Here is a 19,227-nt window from a genome sequence, read left to right on the forward strand (position 1 = left end):
CCCCCATAATCCTTCCTTCCAGCACCGCAGCCACTTGCCCTGCCCTGCCCCTCCTGGCCTGAGCACAGCTGTTGGTAAGAGACTGGAGCAGCTCCAGCCCTGAGCACACAGTGGGAAGCCTGCCCTTGCCCTGTGGACAGATCCAGGGGGCACATGCCCCCTATGCCTCCCCTCTTTCCCCCCACCTGCGTCCCCTGGATGAACTGTTGGCTCCATCCCATGCTCCACCCTGCTCGGCTGGGCAGCACCTACCCCTGCCCCAGTCCCATTCCCTCTCTCACCGTGGGGGGGCCTCAATCTGCCCCTCCCCCATGTCCCTTCCCTCCCCCACTCCCCTTCCCCCCCAACAGGTTTACCAGCAGACACTGCTCTCTACGTTGCCGGGCTGCACTCCTTGCTGCGTGCATGCTGTGGCTGCATGCACGCACATGGGATTTATCGGCCACATCAGCCAAAAAAAACGCTGATTGCCGATTAATGTCAATTTTTCTTTTAGCGGTGCTGATACAAATATGGACCGATGCATTGGTGCACCTCTATGGCAAACATAATACTAATTCCACAGCCTTAGCTAGATCTGCATATTATACTGCCTTCTTGTCCATCTTTGGAAAAGCATGCAGTCACCTTTCAGCAACAAGTGTTCTCCGATGGTTCCAGTCAGAAAGATGACAAGAGATGATTTATTTTGCATTGATCCACTCATCAAAAAGACAATTCTTATTCAGCAGACTTAAGGTGGGAATTCTAGTGTAGCATGTAACAAAGCTTTCTTGTAGTTTGTCCCACATCAGCAATTTTTTTTAACAGGGTCCACTCAGGCCTTTCAGTGCACTCAAAGGCAGGTTTCCAGTGCTCTTAGTAGGATGGGCATGTTGTGTAAAAATTGTCAATTATATTGTAAAATTCTCTTTCCTTAATTCGCCTACAGTCTACAAAAGACTGCAGTAGGTTCTTTATTTCTGTTGTGACAGATCTTTCTCTAACTCTCTCTGCTAAATTATTCTGAAGGGAACATATCTGCAGCACAATTTCTGTTACTGACAAATCGTTTTTCCAATTACCTCTACAGTCTTCTGAAATGTGGCTGTTTGGTTACTGGCAAAGGGAAGCCACAGTTTAGTGCTAGGGTCATTGAAAACTTTATCAGTGTCAGGCATTTGTCTTGAGAAAGGAAATATGCTTTTAGTCCATCAAAAACCAACAAAATTCTGCCCAGTACTGGTCTCAGTGACAGAATCGTGTGCTGCCATGCTCTGGTAATTTAAAATACTTGAGATTGACAAATTAGCAGAAGTCTTTCAGCTCTTCAGCATATACAGTGTACATGTGAAAGTATTTATAAACTTTGGGCATGTCTCCCTTTGCAAATAATGCGCCTGAAATTTCTGCACAAAAAATTCAGGCACCTTAAATTGTGCCTGGTCATGTAACTACACATGTGCCTGCATCTGGAGCACATTGAGCCTAACAGAAGCAGCTTAGTCCAGGACTGCTCCTGCCCTTCTTTGCCTGCCTGAAGCAGCCAGGAGGACTGCCAGGCTGCAGCTGCCTGGGTGCCAGCCCGGGCAGGGGCATGGAGCAGGGGGGTAGCCTTGGGCTGGCATGGGGCACAGGGGCCAACCTCAGGCTGGTAGGGGGCTCCAGGGGCAGCTTTGGGCTGGCAGGGGGTACAGGGGGCTTGCCCCGGGCTGACAGACGACATGGTCCCAGGGGTCTGTGGCCAGATACTCTTCCACCCCCCACAGTAGGGTGCAGCGTGATGCATATGGATGAGGGGTAGGGGCTGCAGTAGATCCTGGGTTGCATTTTAATTCAAAAAGTGATCTGGTACTTAAAAAGGTTGGAGACTACTGCTCTATACCAGCAGTTTTCAACCTTCTTTGGTCAGTGTATCCCCGGCGGCCAGTTAAGAAGCAGGGAGTACCCCAGTGGCCAGTCGAGAAGTGGGAGGGTGTCCCCCGCACGCCCACGGCAGCAGAACCAGAAGTGTCAGTGGCGTGCGACAGCGGCAAAAACAAAACCACTGGTGGTGCATTGCGGCGCAATGTGCTGGCAGCCCCAGCCCCCACTTCTCCACGCCGCTGCCCCGTACCCCCTGGAGCCTTCTCAAGTATCCCCAGGTATATGCATACCCCTGGTTGATAACCTCTGGTTTATACAATGCAGAGGGAGGGTTATACACAACACCTCTAAATGGTATTTGCAAAAGCCACTGTGCTGACTGGTTTGTCTCCTAAAAAAGGCAGCTCCTTGAGCAGGCAGTTGCCCAGGGAAATCAAATGGAAATACTGAAGGCAGAGATGTGTTATAAATCCTTTCCCCAGGACCTAGAGATCTGCTTCCACTAGGGGTTCATAATCCAGACCCTCCACTTCTACAGGTAGGCACTCAAGCCCTTCCTTTCAAAACCTAAACAGGGGTCACTCCTTTTCAAAAGGTACTGCTGCCATCACTGACCAACTTTATGCTCTTACTCCTTGGCACACTCCCCCAAGAGACAGGACACCTAAGTCAATTCCTTTCTCTTCCTAAGGTAATTCAAATTCAGTTCTCCCAGGACTGGGACAGACACACACACCAGACTATAGAGTGTTTTGTGATGGAAGTGGGAAGACAAAGAAAAGGAAACCGTATAGCTTAGTGGTTATGGCACTCTCACTTTGGGGGAAAAATCATGTTTTCCAGGCCCCACACCAAAAACTGCTTATATACTAAACCAGAGGTTTTCAACCTTTTTTCTAAGGAGTGTACCCCTCCTGGGTACCCCTTTTGGGTACGCTTCTGGCAGAGCAGGGAGGGTGACTGGATGTGGAGCTGGGGGAAGGGAGGTAGTGGTGGCCAGATGTCAAGCGAGAGGGTGGTGGCTCCCCCCCCGCCTCTGTCTGGCTGGTCAGGCAGCGCCTGTGCAGCCCCCAGGGGGGAGCCGCTGCCCTCGCTGCACCCCCCCCCTCCCCCGTTCCTGAGAGGTGGCAGTGCAGGGTGGTGGTGCTCTGTTCCCACCCACCCATGTGTCCCCCCTAGCCCCTTTCCAAGTACCCCTGGGGGTATGCGTACCCCTGGTTGACAACCCCTGTACTAAACGAGTCAAATGAGTTTCTGTAAGTGCCTGCTCAAAGAGTTGCCTGTGACAGGATATGCTGGTTTTTGTGGATTCCATTTAGGGGTACTTAACTCTTCCTCTGTACTGCGTAGGGAACCAAGGCGCCTAACTCAAGGGGCTGATGGACACGAAGCTCCCCACCCTAACTTGGGGCTTCACAGAAAGTGCAATGAGTTAGATTTAGCCTCCTGACCCAACAGACGTTCGCTGTTGGATCAGGAGGGTGGATTTCCAGAATTTTTGGCTGAGCTGCACCCCCTGCCCACCCAGCGGTGGGACGCATGTGGTGTCGCGGCGCTCCCAGGGCAGCTGCAGTAGGGCTCGGGGCGCAAAATTCAGAGTAATGGAAATCCACCCTCCTGATCCAACAGTGCACAGATTGGGGTGGGACCCTTGGGACTCCACCAGGGTGTGCACATCTGGACACGCCGCCTGGGCTCCGACCAGTACCTACCTTTGTGTACCACTGCTTGGGCTCTGATCAGTACTTACCTTGTGTACTGCCCAAGCTCAATTTCAGTCTGGGGGGCTGAGTGCGTGTGGACACACTCAGCCCCCCAGACTGAGATCAACTGTCAGAGGCTCCACTATCAACCAGTTGATTACTATAGACTGGTTGGTGACTACTGGTATAGAGCCTAGGCACCTCGTTTAGGGCTGTGAGTTCTGCTACATGAGTCAGGCACTTAAGTCCCTTTGTGCGTGTGAGCCTAACCTTATTCATAGGGATGGTGAACTGTTTCTTGAATTCAGTTTAGACTCTAGGGGCATTTTTACATGCATTCCGATGCGGTGCTGGGTGCTTTTAATTAGCTAACTGTGCAAATTAAAAGCACCCACACATCATGTATCAGTGGTGCAGCATGCCTCCACACAGAGAAAATGGCAGTGGTGCGCTTTAAACTAAAGCACATCGAATGTGTTTTAGTTCAAAGTGCACTGTTGCCATTTTCTCAGCATGGAGGCTGGCTACACCGCTGATGCATGTGATGCATGAGGCTGCTAGTGCACATCGATGTATGTGCTCCAGCAGACTCGATTAATTAAGTCTGTTCTGACATGCTGGATTTCCAGAGCATAAGAGCAGGCTGGCTCCCCCTTGTGCGTAAGTGCCCCAGCTGACTTGTCTTCAATGCAGATTTTTAAAATGATTTTAAAGTGACTGTGACACCACCCTGATCCTGGATACAGCAGGGGTGCTCCTCTAAGACACACCCCTAGAGTACTCTTGCACTTTCACAGTTTCTCTTCTGTTCCAAACCCTTCTTTTTTGTCTTTTGTTTGGCAGCTAAGAACCAGCTGAGATGTTCCAGGTCTGTGGTGCCTCAGCCATACTGGTCTTGCTCATGCCTTGCCAGGTCGTAGCAGAAGGGATTTTGTTAGCTAGAGGGATCACACTCCTGTCCAGTCATGCTCAGAAAAGATTGATCTCCTTCCTCCCTAGAGAAGATCAGTTTGTGTGGTCAAATGCTTTGGAATTTCATTTAACATTGATAATTGGTGCATTAAAAAGATAAAGTGATTTATTATAAAAGCAAGAACAAGTGTGAGAAATCAGTAACTGTATGTTGAGATACAGGCAGAGGTATACAAATGCACACACAAAAAAATTTCAGAACAGTAACTTGTTCTTATTCTGCAACTTAAATCCAAAGCTTCAGTTCCTCCCAACTGTAAGGTTAGAAAGTGGTATCTGCCTTTGACCTCTCCCTCTGGCAGAGCCTCCTGCAATTTCTTTGGGCAGCTTGCTCTATTCAGCCTGCTTTACTCAAGCAGAGGGACTCCAGTGTTTCCATAGGCCAAGGAAACTGAAGGCAAAACTGTGCTTTCAGGGTATGCTTAAGTACTTACCGGGCCATTCACATACCTCCCCATTGGATTCTTGGGGTGGGGAAGGGAGGCACACTATGCATTTAACTTCCTGCCTCCTCTATCCCCAAAGGTACATGTTTTTTATGCGGCAGACTAAAAGTTTTTCTTGATCTAATTAAGATCAGGAGAGTATGTATATTCTTTCAGACATGGAGAATACTAATCCAGTATCCCTAAGCCATAGTGAAAAATGTTGCACATGTTAGGGTTTCTTCCTTTAAAATGTAAATTTGTCATTGTCTGGGAGCACTTCTTCCTGAGTAAACACACTCATGTCAGATGTAGCTTTTAAGTCTTTTCTAAGTACCAATTCATGGTTTGACTCTTGAAAGTCACCTTAATAATGTGCAATCCTGGCCTTATAATAACATATAAGACATATTTTATATTAAAAACCGCAGTACACATAAATATAAGGACAATAAACCTAAATTCAGCTTGATGGTACCTATGCATAGAGACTACCGTGTGCCTTATCAGTTAAACTCAAAACTATGCAAGGCAGTCTGTGAGCCCCTTAGTTTTGTGACAGTTACTTTGCTTCATCCACACTGGCCAACTAATTTATATAAAAAAGGGTTTGTCCAGGTGCCCAGCCACAATCTGGCCAAATTATGTTGGAGGACAAAGGAAAAGTAATACAATTAATTAATAGCCCAAATTGTGGGATTCTTTCCCAACTGGGTACCTTCCAGTATAGCATGATATACATGTCCCTTCATTTCTACTTTCAGTTCTTGGCCAGTTTACTTTTGAATGCCACTGGAAGGCTGGGTGGGACTTGTTCAGTAACATGCTAAACATGCATAGTTATTTAAGTCCTGCTTTTGCAATAGGGCTTCAGCAGACAACTCTGAAATCACACAGAGCCACATGCAGAGTCAATTGCTAGATCAAAGGCTTAGTCATATAGTTGAAAGGATAGCCAGAGGGCCATGCTTTGAAGAAAAGTGGCAGCCGTGACTGCATTTTGTATAGAGCCTGATCTGGTAGGCACACACTGTGAATGCCTGCTGGATTGAGCCCCTCATGCGAGATGTGCAAATGAATGCCTTGTTTGTGAATCCCAGTGGGAATACAGCGTGACATGGGCACTGAGTTGTTTGGTTTATACAGACTTGAGGTGGTTCTGGACATGTGCAGAAGCAGGACTGAAGTGCCTGGGAAACTTGCTTTGTCAAGCATTTAGGCATCTCGGGACTTGATATCTGAGATTAGCAGGATAGCAGCAGCTGACTGGTGATTTGGAGGATCAAAAAATTGGATTTAGACGCTTTGTCTTCTACTCATTAGTCACCCAAAAGACATCGTGTGGATGCCTTTGCTCTTTAATTTCGTCCTCCCACCATGTCCACTGATAGTTGATATTAGCAGCCTTGCTGGTGCTAGTTACTTCCTTCACATGTATTGGCTAGACTTGCCTACCTAATTCAGTAGTTGTTTCCATGTGTCAGGGCAGCCTCTGAGATAGGTGGCAAACCAGTAAACTTTCTTCTAATCCTTCCCTTTGGATTGTGAATTGCCAACTTCTGAGCACTGAATTTTTCTTTTAACATAGCATGTGTCATATATCCTTTTGACTACGGAACAGTCCTAAAAGAAGATTTTTTGTGTCGTTTTCTACAATTTGCAGCAGTTTTGTTCTTAAGTTTCAATAAGTAAGGGGTAGAAAGTGGTAAAACCAGGAGATCATCTAACTGAGCATTATCAGAAGTAGGTAGTAAGGGGCTTCTTGAGGTAAGTATGGATGAGCTGAGTGTATGGAGCTTTTGAAAGATACTCTTTATCTTTATTGAGAGCATTCCTATGCGTCTGCTAGAACTAGTGATGCATGCCTTGAATGTATCTAGGTTAGTAACTGTTTCCTAGCACTTGGGTGTTAATTAGCATGGTTAGCTTTAATGAGCACATTTAATGCATGACTCCTACTGAGAATTTTATTGGACACTAAATTCTTAAATTTAATAATGCAGAATGTATCTGTGTAATCCCAGTAATTATAGGACTTCCAGCAAATAACACTGTTCAAAACTAAATGTAATAATGGGTTAATTAGATAACAAAACCTGTGCTACCTTTTGAAGTATGATATGGATCCCTCATGGTTGTCCCTACTCTGAAGTGAAACTGGTGGGCTTCATCAGATATTCTGTTTGGGAAAACTCAAGCTAGCTGATTGGCACAATGCACAGAACAGTAAAAGCTCTTTCCTTACAATGACTGATTATAGCAGCAATAGTTCATTGTCCTTAGAAGATGCTGCTAGTGAACAAAGTGTATGATACCTTTGCAAGTTGTGAGATGCGGTTTGTATCATCAGTGTGACACACAAAGTAATCCTTGAAAAGGTTAATTACTTTATTTCGGGTAAGCAGAATTATGCATGCATTGTGATGTTCCTGTTGTAAAACAATTCAGTTAAAGTTAATGGAAGTTCTTTTAACAGGCTGGCAGTCATCTCCTAAAATATCTCCCTCTGGTAGTAGTAGATACTTATCCTGCTGGGGAAGGGTTAAAATGTCGACTCACTGAGGCAGCTGAGTTTGCACTTTTTTCCCCAAGGATCAGTAGCTTTTTAGATAGTGTAGCCTCGAATATAAGCCAAACAGCAGGTAAGGATCTTGGCAGTAATCAAGCTGAGCAGAAGGTGTGAGGTGAACTCTGTACATGCTTGTAAGCTTGTTAATAAAGTCAATCCTCTAGAGGGGGTTGCATGATTTTGATTCTGTTCAGTGTTTGGATTTTGCCTGAGTGAAAGTTTTCTGTTTCTGTTTATATTTTCTTTAGCATTATATTGTATAGTTTCTTCCAGTGCTTTGTTTATTTTTTTTCACAATAGCTTTTGCAATAACCTAAATCCTATTTGTTCTACCTGCATATTTCTGATCAGGGAGATTTTCCCTGATATCCTAAATAATTTTTTTTTGTCTCCACTCTGCCTCCTTCACTTCCTCTCCTGAGTTCCCAGGAAACTCCTCTTCCTCCATGCTGTTAACATGTTACAGTTTGCCTGTGCCTAGGGAAATGGGTTTCAAAACATGCTAGTTAACTAAACGTTTTAACTAAAACCATTTTGAGACGGGTGTCAGGAGGCCTGGGACTCAAACTTAGGTTTTCCAGGCTGGTGGGCAGAGTCCTGGGTTGTGACACCACCAAGTAGCTGCTGGGCCCTGGCCAGCCTGGGCCCTCTGGTGAGGTTCCCAATGAGATCACGTGGCCCAGGGCTCTGAAACCCTCTGACCTCTTGCAGGGCCTTGTCCCTGCAACAGTACTCATGGTACTGCCTCGAACTCTCCTGCCTATCTCCGTCTACCTGTTGGATTCCTCAGCTGTTGACCTCGGCCTTGCCTCAATCATAGACTTTCTTGATCCTCTGGCACAAACTTTTGGACTTGAACTGACACTCGGTACTGTGACTCTTGGCTTGGCTTCTGGACCTATGCTATTGTAGACCCTCCATTTCTGAGCCCTGATTCCCTCATGCCCAGGTCATAGCCATGATGACACAACATGTTGTATTAAAAAAACCTTTTCAGTTTCATAGATGTTAGGGGCTGGAAGGGCCCTTACAAGATCATAGGCAGGAAAGACAGCTGGGGTTAGATTCTAGGTGTAGCCAATGCTAGACGACTCCTACATTCTTTATCTCCTATTGCTGTTTTTTTTCTTTTTGCTAGAGCGGAAAACAAAGAATTTCAGCTGCATCTTTCCTCTGAATCTGAATTGGCTTTGTCATTCCCATCAGTTGTGTTTTCTCTACATTTAGTAGAATAGTGCTGTTCAACTTGTGGTCCGCAGATCCCTTGGGGGTCTCTAGACTATGTCTTAGGGGTCCTCAAAAGATAACTAGGATCAATCAAAAGTATGTGAAAACCCACACTGGGGGTCTGCACCTCCATTTGAATTTTTTTAGGGGTCTGCAAATGCAAAAAGGTTGAAAACCACTGTAACAGAGCGTATCTGTCTTGTAGATACTTTCTGAATCTTATAATTACAGGTATAAATTATAAGACCTTCTGTGTGTTTGCCTTATTAGGTGCAGTGTTTCTTAGGTGCTGTAAATTGTTGGTTGATTTCCAATGAATTACATGTGTTGATACCCATGCATTTAGACATAGTATTCAGTTCTTGTTGCAGAATTCCTGCTCTTGTGCTCAATCGTGTGTGTGTGTGATAAATTTTGTTTTTATCCCTTACGGTAGTAAAGAAAGTCTTGAACCAAGTTGTATAAACCAATGCCTCTTGTCTTTTGAGTTTTCAGACCATCTGAAATAGTATATCTGTGTGGATTGCCTCACTGATCTCAGGAGTATGCTAGGTTTGACACCTGCATTTCAAATCCCAACGTTGTTAACTATGTCACTGTTGATCATTTTCAGCAAATGTGTCCAGCTAATATGTCAGTGTCAGTTTAGTCTCCTGTTACTCCCTTTATGCCCAAAACCCATACTGGCTGTTGAAACCTCCAGCTTCCCCCTCAGTTGATAACTTATGTTATGCAGTTATGCATTTTCAATACAGAAGTATTTGGCATGCTGAAAAGGGAAAGTATGGAGACATTGGGCGCGTCCACATGTGTGCGTTAATGTGCATTAGCTTCTTTTAATGTGCATTAAAACAGCACAAAACACCCATGCTCTTTAGCTAATGCACATTAAAATAGGCCAATGTGCATTTTTCTAGTACTTCACAATAGGGGTACTAGATTTAATGTGCATTACCTAAAGCGCATTAATGAACATGTAGATATGTCCAAAAATGTATAGCATTTTGTATCAAAATGAGTAGCATAAAGGTTGCTCTGATTTACTTTTTGCATATTTTCATATTTAATTTACAATTCCATTTTTAAATAAAAATCAGTCCGTGGCAGTAAAGTGACAGAGAACCCAGGAATCTTCCAGTAATAAGCCTATTTTGCCCCAGCATACATGGTGACACACAAATATGTGTATAAGAGATTAATTGTATAGACATCAATTTAGCAGTCTTTTTCTGACTGATTAATAGTGATGGGAACAAAAGTATTGCATTAAGCACTGATTAAAATTGAGGGCTTGTTCCTGAACACCAGCTGCCAGTTAGATTTGTCACAGCAGGAAGTTTGTCATATTTTGCATTCTTTGCTCTCTTTAGGATTCCCATCTACTAGGAAAAAATTACCAGAAAGTTTAAGTTGTCTTGGGTCTCATTTTTCAAAATCACCACAGAAACTGACTCAACTTTCAGTATTGCTGAACTACTTGCTTTGAAAGAGGATGAGTAAGATAAAGGAATATTTTTCTAGGATGGTAGTTATTTGAGAGCCTGTGGGGAAAACTGATAATATATGCTCCCAAATTTATAAGCGCGATTGGTATTTTAAAAGATGGAACAATCAGTGATGGATTAATTTTAGCACTGATTACCATAGATGAATTTGTGCTAAACTGGTGTTGCCCCCTGGGTTTGTAGGGAAGGGGATTAGCAATGGGTTTTGGAGACAGCCATACCTTCCCCCCATCCCCTTTGAAAAAGGAGGGTACAGCTTGGGAGGAAGAACAGTAAGGAGAGGGGACTGTCCTGCATATGAGGTGTGGGAGTGGGAATACATATGTGGAGAGGGAATTGAATGCAGATTGAGAAGAAAGGTTGGGGGGGGGAGGCACTCTCCCTGGCCAGAGGCAAGGGAGCAGCAGTGGGTGGTATGGATTGCTTTTGAATTTTTTTTCTTTCACTGCGGGGTTGTGTTCTTGTTTTACTGTTTTCTTTTGTTTCTATAATTCTTATTCTCTTTTCAGTGTAAGCTGCCCCCAGTCTTTTTGAGAAGGATGGTGCACAAATCTAGTAAATAAATTAATAATGGGTAATTTTGTGCACAAAAGACAGCATTAAAGGTCACGTGCTTCAAGGCATAAACTGTAAAGGAACAGCAGTTTCCCTTCCCTGTGGCCATACTAGATTTGAAAAGAAGGCTGTATTTACAAATGTGTTACATAACAATGCACTTGCAAAGGGTAGACAGGGTTTTATCATCTTTTTCAATGTTTACAGTTACCTTGAATGGACAATAAGGGGTCTAGAATTTGCCACAACTAACACTGCAGTCAGCAACCTTTTTAGACCGTGGGCTGCAGCGACTAAGTTCAGGTAAGAGGTGGGAAGGCAGGTACCTTCTCAGCCACTGCTGCTGTTTTTCCCCAGGGTGCTCCCTACTGCTGCCAAAGCCCCATATTTGCAGGGTGGATTAAATGGCTCTGCAGGCTGGGTCTGGTCTGTGGGCTGAATGTAGCTGCCCTCTGGACTATGCCTTTTTGAAGCTGTTCAGCTCTGTTTAAACACATGCTACCTTAGGTAGTTCGCTGTCCGTTACATTACTGTCACTACATTACATGATCAATATCTTTTGCAAATGCAAAGTATTTGCTTATTCTAGACACGTGTGTAGAACTGCACAACTGGCTGGTGACACGGGGATGGATGAAGCAGGGTGAGCTGCCCCTTTAAAGGAGAACAGGGAGCAGTCAGCCTCCTTCTGTTGAGGGTGCAGCCAGCAGGTGGAAGGGACAGGATTAGGGCAGAGCCCAGCTGGGAGGTTTAGAAGACCTCCCATAAGAGCAGAGAGGAACAGGAGAGTCTGCAAAGACATGCAGCAAATCTTCTGCAGGAGGGTAACTGGGTAATACCACCCATCCAAAACCCAAGGCTTCCGTAGCCCTTGACATGGGTTTATGTGACCTGTAACACCTCTGTGTCTGAATGCTTCCTTTTACTTTGGAGGATAAAACTAGCTTGGAGGTTACAACACAGACCCAGGGTGGGGCTGATTTGTCATATTCCTGACTAGGAAGCCTGAGCCTGGCTTACAAAGTAGATACTTGGTTAGGGTGACCCAGTAGCAGATTCAGGATGCTGAAAAAGGGAGTGCAGTGGTAGCAGCAGGCTTGCTGTGTCTGTGCAGAGATTTCACTGTACATGCATTTGCCTGCTGCGACCGGTGATCTTAGCAGCGAAGGGGTGTGTAACTGCACCACTGCAGCCCCCTGCATCTGACCCTCATTTGACCCTGGGGCGACCATATTTCCATGGTCTCAGAATAGGGTACTTTCCAGTGGGCTCTCAGATGTTTCCAAGGTCTGGTCTCAGCTGAGTGCACTGGAAAACTGGGGACTGGGAACAGTGTTCAAGCGGTATTTAAGAAGACCATGGGAAGAAGGAAAGCATAATGATCTGTTTTAAACACCTGTTCTGGGCATTCTGCTGGAAATAGGACAACAGCATTCATTTCGCCAAATTAGCTGGACACCCAGGATGGGTATTTTAAAATGGGACTTTCCTGGCAGAAATGGTGGAGCTGTGCAAGGTATGGTTACAGTTAGCAGAAGCTTTGGCAACATTTTGTCTTGCATAGGTTTCTCTGATTAGAGCTGTGCTTAAATGGAGCTAGACACAGTCAAAATCAGTTTTAGAGCTTGTCCCTGAACTCCTGCTTTATTGATTGATGTACTAGACTATAATGCCCCCTGGCAAGTTACTTAATTGCTCTGAACCTCGGTTTTCCTTTTGATAAAAACAGCTTCCCAGTTAGCCAGGCAGTGATATTCAGAAATGCACAGAATTTATCTAAAGTACTGGTGTATTTCCACACTGCCCATGAAGATGCAGATAGAGTCAAGCCAGTGTTTTCAAAAGTGGCCTCTAATTTTGGGTGTCTGCTCTGAGGCACTTTGTGTGCAAAGGCCTTGAATACACATGGTTCCCATGAACTTTGCTTGAGGTTGTGGATATTGAGCACTTCTGAAAATGAGGTGCGGGGTCTGGTTGGGCTCCCAAATTAAGAGGCCACATCTTGAAAATTATAAGGGAGAGTTTTAAAAAACTGGGTTTTAGGTAGGGTGACTATATGGGACCATGGGAAATTTGGGACACTGTTGCCTCCCCCCCCTCCCCAGTTTGTGGTGCTGCTGCAGGCAGAGGCAGAGTGGCATGGTGTGCAAGGCAGGCAGGCAGTACCTTGCCTGGTGTACCTTGCCTCTTCACCTCCTCACTGAACTGTGCCCCATGCCCCTGTGATTCCAGGACAGTCATTTTAACTTTTGGTAACTGGCTGGCTGAGACCAGGCTTCAAAATCCAGGACTGTTTTGGCCCAGAATGTATGGTCATCCTAGTTTTAGGGCTTGTGCTCATAAATCCATTAATCACTTTTGGAAATCTGGCCCTTAATCTGCCAATTAAACTGTCAGTTTCTCCAAGTGCAACAAGGAAGAATGATGTTTGTTTACAGCTTTGAAGTCTATTTGTAGACTATTATAGAAATGGTTTATTGTTAAAGCTAGTCAGTGAACCTCATCTCTATGATTATTTCTCAAAGTCATGCAAGCTGGTACTTTTCTTGTTCCCAGGCATGTAGAAAGGATTTGGAAGTAGGAAACTGACCCTCTCTGTTTTTTAGAAGTGGGACTCAGGAGTTCCAGGTTTTCTTTTTAATGTAGGGATCATGGGATTTCTAAAGTAGGACATTACTTCTGTGTATTTTTTGAGTATGTCAGGCTCTGAATTTGCATTTACCCAGTGGAGTAACATATTTACTCAGATCCAAGACAGGGTTTTTTCCCTCCATTCAGCATAGGGGGAAAAGCCTCATCTTGGATTTGAGTATCAGCCTGGGGCAGGTGGTGGCTCTGGCTCTGACCTGGATCTGTGGCCACAGCTGTTGCTGCTGTCTGGCTGGGGCTTGTGTAGCAGAGGAGGAGGAGCACAGGGGAGACTGTGCAATGGCAGGGTAGCTGCTGAGGTGCTGGGGCTGGAGCTGCCACTGCTGCCTGGCCAGGCACTGTGTGCTGGGGCCAGATGCAGACCTGCTGCATAGTGTAAGCAAGGGGACACAGGAGGCATGGGGAAGGCAGGGGGGTTCAGGGCAAGTGGCTGGGGAGGTGGGCACTGGGTGGGGGTGGACAAGTGACAAGGGGGTAGGTGGCAGGAGGGTAGGTGCTGGGGGATGAAGGCACTATGGGGAGCAAGTGATGGAAAACTGTGGTGGCAGGACAGGTGGTCTGATCCCATTCCCTTTGCTCCCCCTTGTTTCCCTGCTGCTGCTTTCTCCATTGCAGTTGTGTGGGTGGGTGCATTTAAGATGATCCTCCAATACTTAGATTCTATGCATGGACATTTGTTATAACAAATTTATCTTTTTCCATGTATAAAATCTAATTACTGGGGAGTTGTCTTAAATTTGTCATCTTGGATTTGGATAAATATGGTAATTTTGTTCCAGATGGTACAGTTTCAGTGACAAACAATTTGCATAGCCCAGAAGTTCTCTTTTTCTGATAGTGGTTTCAGTGCACCAGAATTTTTAGGTATGGAGTGGAAGACATCCTGAAAATCTGCGAACAAAAGAGGCAAGCTAGTAAGCCCTGAAATACTGAAGAGGGTAAACCTTTCTCACTTCCCCAAGATAATCATAAAGGGGGATCAGAGATTGAAGGGCCTGAACTACAGTCCAATTACAACTTCACTGAAAACTTGTGAATCTTTGCAGGCCTTCCAGATAACTTGGGCTGAGTTTAAGTTCATAGTGTATCCTAGCTGCAGTACTCAATATTAGATTTTGTTTGGGGGTATTTGTATAGCTCTGGTTTCCATTTCCTCCTTAAACCTCACATTCAAGCTGCTGATTCGTTGGGCTTTCTTATGGTAACTCATCTAATTGGCTGTTCTCATTCTTGTTAAGCAAGAGAAGAGAGAGAAAATCTATGTAACTTCATATTCCTTTTGATAACGACTTGTTTTGCGTGATGATATCGCAGTGTGTATTGGTACCAATGGTTTCAAATCTAGTGAATTTAAAAATGAATTAAATATGTTTTATATACTGAAACAATTCCTGTGATTTTACAGTCACAATTCCTAATTCTTAAAAAAAGGGTCCCCCTCTCCCCCCGCACTGTTGTGTTAAAAAAAAAAAAAAAAGATTCACAAAAACAGCAAGGAGAACTAATTGCATACTTGATTCTGTAATGAGGCTTGAGCATGTGGGCCCTTGTGCTCTCATGGGTCCCTTTGCAGGATTGAAGCCTAATTACATACAGTTAGTTTCACTGTTTGCCTGATCAAGGAGCTAGTACATGCAAAAACTTGGTAAACTGAAAACACAGAGGGGGTTATATTTTTCCTTTATATCTCTTTTATTATAGTAATATTGCTCACGAAAATAGTAAGAAAAACAGAAATATGCAAGAGGCAAAGATTTCTGTGGGTGATAGCTTTTATTGTGCCAAGTACAGAAATACGGTTCCATCCTCCTGAAAGTGGAGTGTTTCTAGCTTAACATACTTTTTTGTCTGAAATGTTGCTACTTAAAATTGCTCAGGTGTTAAGTGTTTCTGCGGGGTGGGCTCAGTGATTGCAAAGGTAACTAGTAACTAGTTGATATTATGAAATATTATGGAATCTGTCAACGGGTATTGTGTGTGCCATGAAGTGTGGTCTGTGTCACGTAACTGTCGGAGCAGGGACAGTGGTAAGCTGTTAAATCTAAATGATTACATGTTCAGGTGGAAACAGCTGGAGACAATGGGCTGCCTGAAGCCAGAAGAACTCGTTCTTAACAAGTTCTTCCAACTTATCTGCGGGAAATGGGAGGTGGAGGGTGGAGAAGTTGCCAAACAGGACAAAGGGATGCATGTGACAAGTGACTTATAAAGAACTTTCAGAAGGAAAAATGTGTTGCTCTTTGGACAAACAGGAAACTGTGGACCAGAGCGAGGAGCAGGGGGCATGTTTTTATAAGAGAGGAGTTTTGTTCACTTGTGGAAGGTTGAAGAGGTCTCACTTGGACCACACCGAGTGAGAATCCATGTTTCGGAAGAGAGCTGTGAACTGGAGGAGGGGAATTCTGGAGTCCCAGAGAACTCTACTGTAAGCCTAAAGGAAAGCGCAAAAGTGGTGGAGCAACGGAGGGAATGTATATAGGTGTGGGGTTTTTTTGTGCCTAAATCTGTTTTTCCCCTGCTATCTAAGTAAAGAGCCATTTGCTTTATAATCCTATGTGAATCCTTTACAATCCTGTATGTTATGTGCTTCAACTGCTACTTGCTTTGGGAGACTTAAGACTGTAGACAAAGAGTACCTATCCACAAAATGGATCTCTAGGAAAGGGTGTGCTTTTGTTCCTGGGATATTTTTGGAGAAGGAGGGCCTGCAGTAGTTTAGAGTAGGCAGGTCTGTGAGATCTGTCTTCTGTGAACAAGTAACAGAGAGTGTACCATAGTGGCTGGAACCTGTAGAAGTCTCCTATGAAGTGCCAACACAGCAGCCTTGCAAAACTTGTCTGGGATTGTGACGTGATGGCAGTAGTTTGGATTAGTTTGCTGGTGGCTGCCTACAAGTGTTTATGCCTAGTGGTGAAAAATTTCCCTCTCTCCACTGTTCCTTGCATCTTCCCCAGACTGGGGTGATCCTGGTCAGGGAAAGCATGGGTTGCTCCAGTCCGTTTGTTCCAGGGGGAACTGGAGCAGTAGGATGAAGTCTCCTACCTGGTTCTCACACCAGAGTCCCTGGTGTGAGAAGTAGGCAGGAGGGTTGCAGCAATGCTCACTCTGCTAGAGTCCCAGTACTGGGGAACTGAGGGGACAGAGCAGTGTGGCAAAGCTCCTGCCCACCCCATACATCTGAGACTTAAGTGTAAGGAGCTTGTGGGGTCTTTGCCCTGTTTCTCTAGGGAGAGCCTACCTTGAACCCAGCTCCCCACTATCTTGTTTCTCTCTTACCCCCTTGCTGCTCAGCTGAGCTGTGGGGGCAGGAGCTGGGCTCAGGAGAGACTTTTCCCAGCCTGGGTCCTGGTTCAGCCAGCTTTCCCTTGCCCCGTACCCATCACACTGCTTAGCTGTGAACTCTGGTGTGAGAAGCAGGGCAGGTGGGGAGCAGCTGTCCCTCCTCTTCTCCCAGTCTATGGGATGGGCAGGAGCAGCTGCCTCCCATGCCCATGCTCTCCCAGAAAAAAACCCTTGCCCACCCGTGCTGGCTTCAGACCCTGGTCCTGGGAAGGCAAGGGAGCCTTTCATCAGTTCTACTCTTCTTGGTCCCTGGGAAGAATTAAGCTGGGGGAATTGTGCAGCCATCTAGTATCCCAGGAGAAACTCTCAGGAGCAATTTAGCCCTGGTTGTTCCTGAGTTACTTTTTCCCAGAGTAATCATTTTTTAAAAATCCATGAGAAAATCTTGAATTATCAGCACACTTGGGGTTTCTATCAGGAGAACAGTGATTCTCCCAATAGAAACTGAATGCCTGTACATAACCGGTCTACAAGTATTTTTAGGAGGGCTCTTGAAACTTTCCATTCTTTTTAACTGAAAGGCAAAAACCAGATCTCTGTCTGTTTCAGGTCAAATCGCATAGCAGTCATGATGGCTCAAGAAAGTTGTTTGCAACTTTTGTGCCCAGTGAGATTTGTCTACTGCTGATCAGGAAAAACTGGGAGCGGGGACTAAGTTGTGATCCTGTGATTGTGGTAGATAGTGACTGGTGGCTACTGAGACCCAGGAAGCTTAGGTACACAGCAGTCTGGGCCATGTCTAGTAGGGGAAACTCTAGCAGGATAATGTGAAGAAAGGGAAACTAAGAGATTGATGATGCATATTATGTTATCAGTAGATATAGGAACTTAACAAACTTCTGTAATTGGAGATAGAGAAAACTTTATTTTGATAACTTCTCCCAAATTCTTTTAAGTGTGATGAAAGGTTCAGGCAGAAGAGGATTTTCATTTTTGTCACTTTGCTATTACAAAGAGATCACCAGCTGCCTACAAATTGATCTAGAAATGCAGATCATGTACATAGGACATATTTATTTTATTTTTTATCCCAACTGTTCTATGAAATCCGTGGTGCAGAAACTCTGTCTTTTACACCTTATAGCACAACCTCATTAGGCTGATAATTCCATTAGGGTCAAATCTTACTCACTGACATCTCATCTCAAAGGTGAAGTATTCATTTGACTTATCTTTTTGTATACATAAACTATTATTGTTGTCTTTTGGTTGTGCTTTGAATTTTGTCCTAAAGACTATATTTTTAAAAGAATATTTTAAAAAGATGATGGGACTGACTTCCTCAGGTGTATTTTAGGAGTAAATTGATTAAGTCAGTGCAGTTATAGATGTACAACTACAAATGGAGAAATGGGCCCTAGCAGTGTTGAGAGGTTTTTTTATATTTGGGAAGATCCAATCCGTGCAAGTTTTGTGGGTTCTTTTTTTAAGACTCACTTTGTTCTATCTTGATATTTGTCCCAGGGGCAAGTGTTTTGTCCCTGACTTCTACAGATGCACAAGCCCCATCAAAGTATGAGGGATAAAGCGTGCTATCACTTTTTCCTGGGACATCATGGTATTATCTGTAAGGTTAGGGAAATGCCCCACAATAACAAGCTGGTCAGGATGGGTACTCTCTCCAGCCACCTACTGGTGGAGGAGCAGCAAGGCAACCTAAAAGGACTGTGTAAACAACTGTTCTGCTCCTCTTTTGATCCAGCTCAAACAATCTGGACCACATCAGATGGGATGTCTATTTACAGCCTTAGTTTTTTCTCTAGTGTTCATCCCATTGGTATGTAAGCAGTGATTCAAATACCTACTGACTTAAGTATTGTAGGAGAATTGTCATAATGTGCCAAAATACTTGCAGTGAAGTTTGAACATATCAGCCATAGCACATGATATGCAAATATATACGTCATCAAGTCACGAAGAGACCTCAGAGGCTGCGTCCACATGAAAAGGGGCGTGCATTTGCAGAAGCACAAATATTAGTGGCACAAATTTGTGCCATTACTTTGTGCAGCTGTGCATGCCCCTGCTCGTGCAGTTTGCAGCAGGGCACATTGTCCCATTGCTCCATGTGCTGCAGTGGGGCAGGGGCTGGCTAGGATACAGGGTGCCTCAGTGCGGTGCCACAGTTTGCACATGACTGCGCATCTGGATCTGGCCAGAGAGTTGTACCTCAAAACTCATTAGGCCTCTTTGCAAATAATCCATCTACATGTGCATGGAAGCAATGATCATATTCTGTTGTCAGCGACTTCTAATGTGTTTTATCATTACAAAGAGTCTGATCCAAATTCCAAAAAGGTAATTGAAACAGCTTCATTTAATTTCACTGTGGTTTAAATTAGCACCAAAAGAAGAAGAAATAATGGAAGAATACCAATGATTAAATAGTCTGATTATTTCTTTTAAGAAAAGATTCTTCAGGCCAGTGTTTGCAT

General features: G+C 44.6%; 1 protein-coding gene across 2 annotated transcripts in view; it reads left to right on the forward strand.

Moving 5' to 3' along the window:
- Positions 1–19,227, forward strand: part of MCC (MCC regulator of WNT signaling pathway) — a 370,732-nt gene that overhangs the window by 24,490 nt on the left and 327,015 nt on the right. Inside the window, exon 1 of one of the 2 annotated variants that reach the window (XM_059724934.1) lies at positions 15,670–15,875. The exons of the other annotated variant lie outside the window; for it this stretch is intronic. Within the exon in view, the coding sequence (XP_059580917.1) occupies positions 15,814–15,875 (62 nt within the window). The 5' untranslated portion in view covers positions 15,670–15,813. Of the gene's footprint in view, positions 1–15,669; positions 15,876–19,227 lie in introns of those variants that run through there. 2 annotated transcript variants of the gene reach the window in all.

This window comes from Alligator mississippiensis, chromosome 3, assembly GCF_030867095.1.
Source record: "Alligator mississippiensis isolate rAllMis1 chromosome 3, rAllMis1, whole genome shotgun sequence".
Taxonomy (NCBI): Eukaryota; Metazoa; Chordata; order Crocodylia; family Alligatoridae; genus Alligator; species Alligator mississippiensis.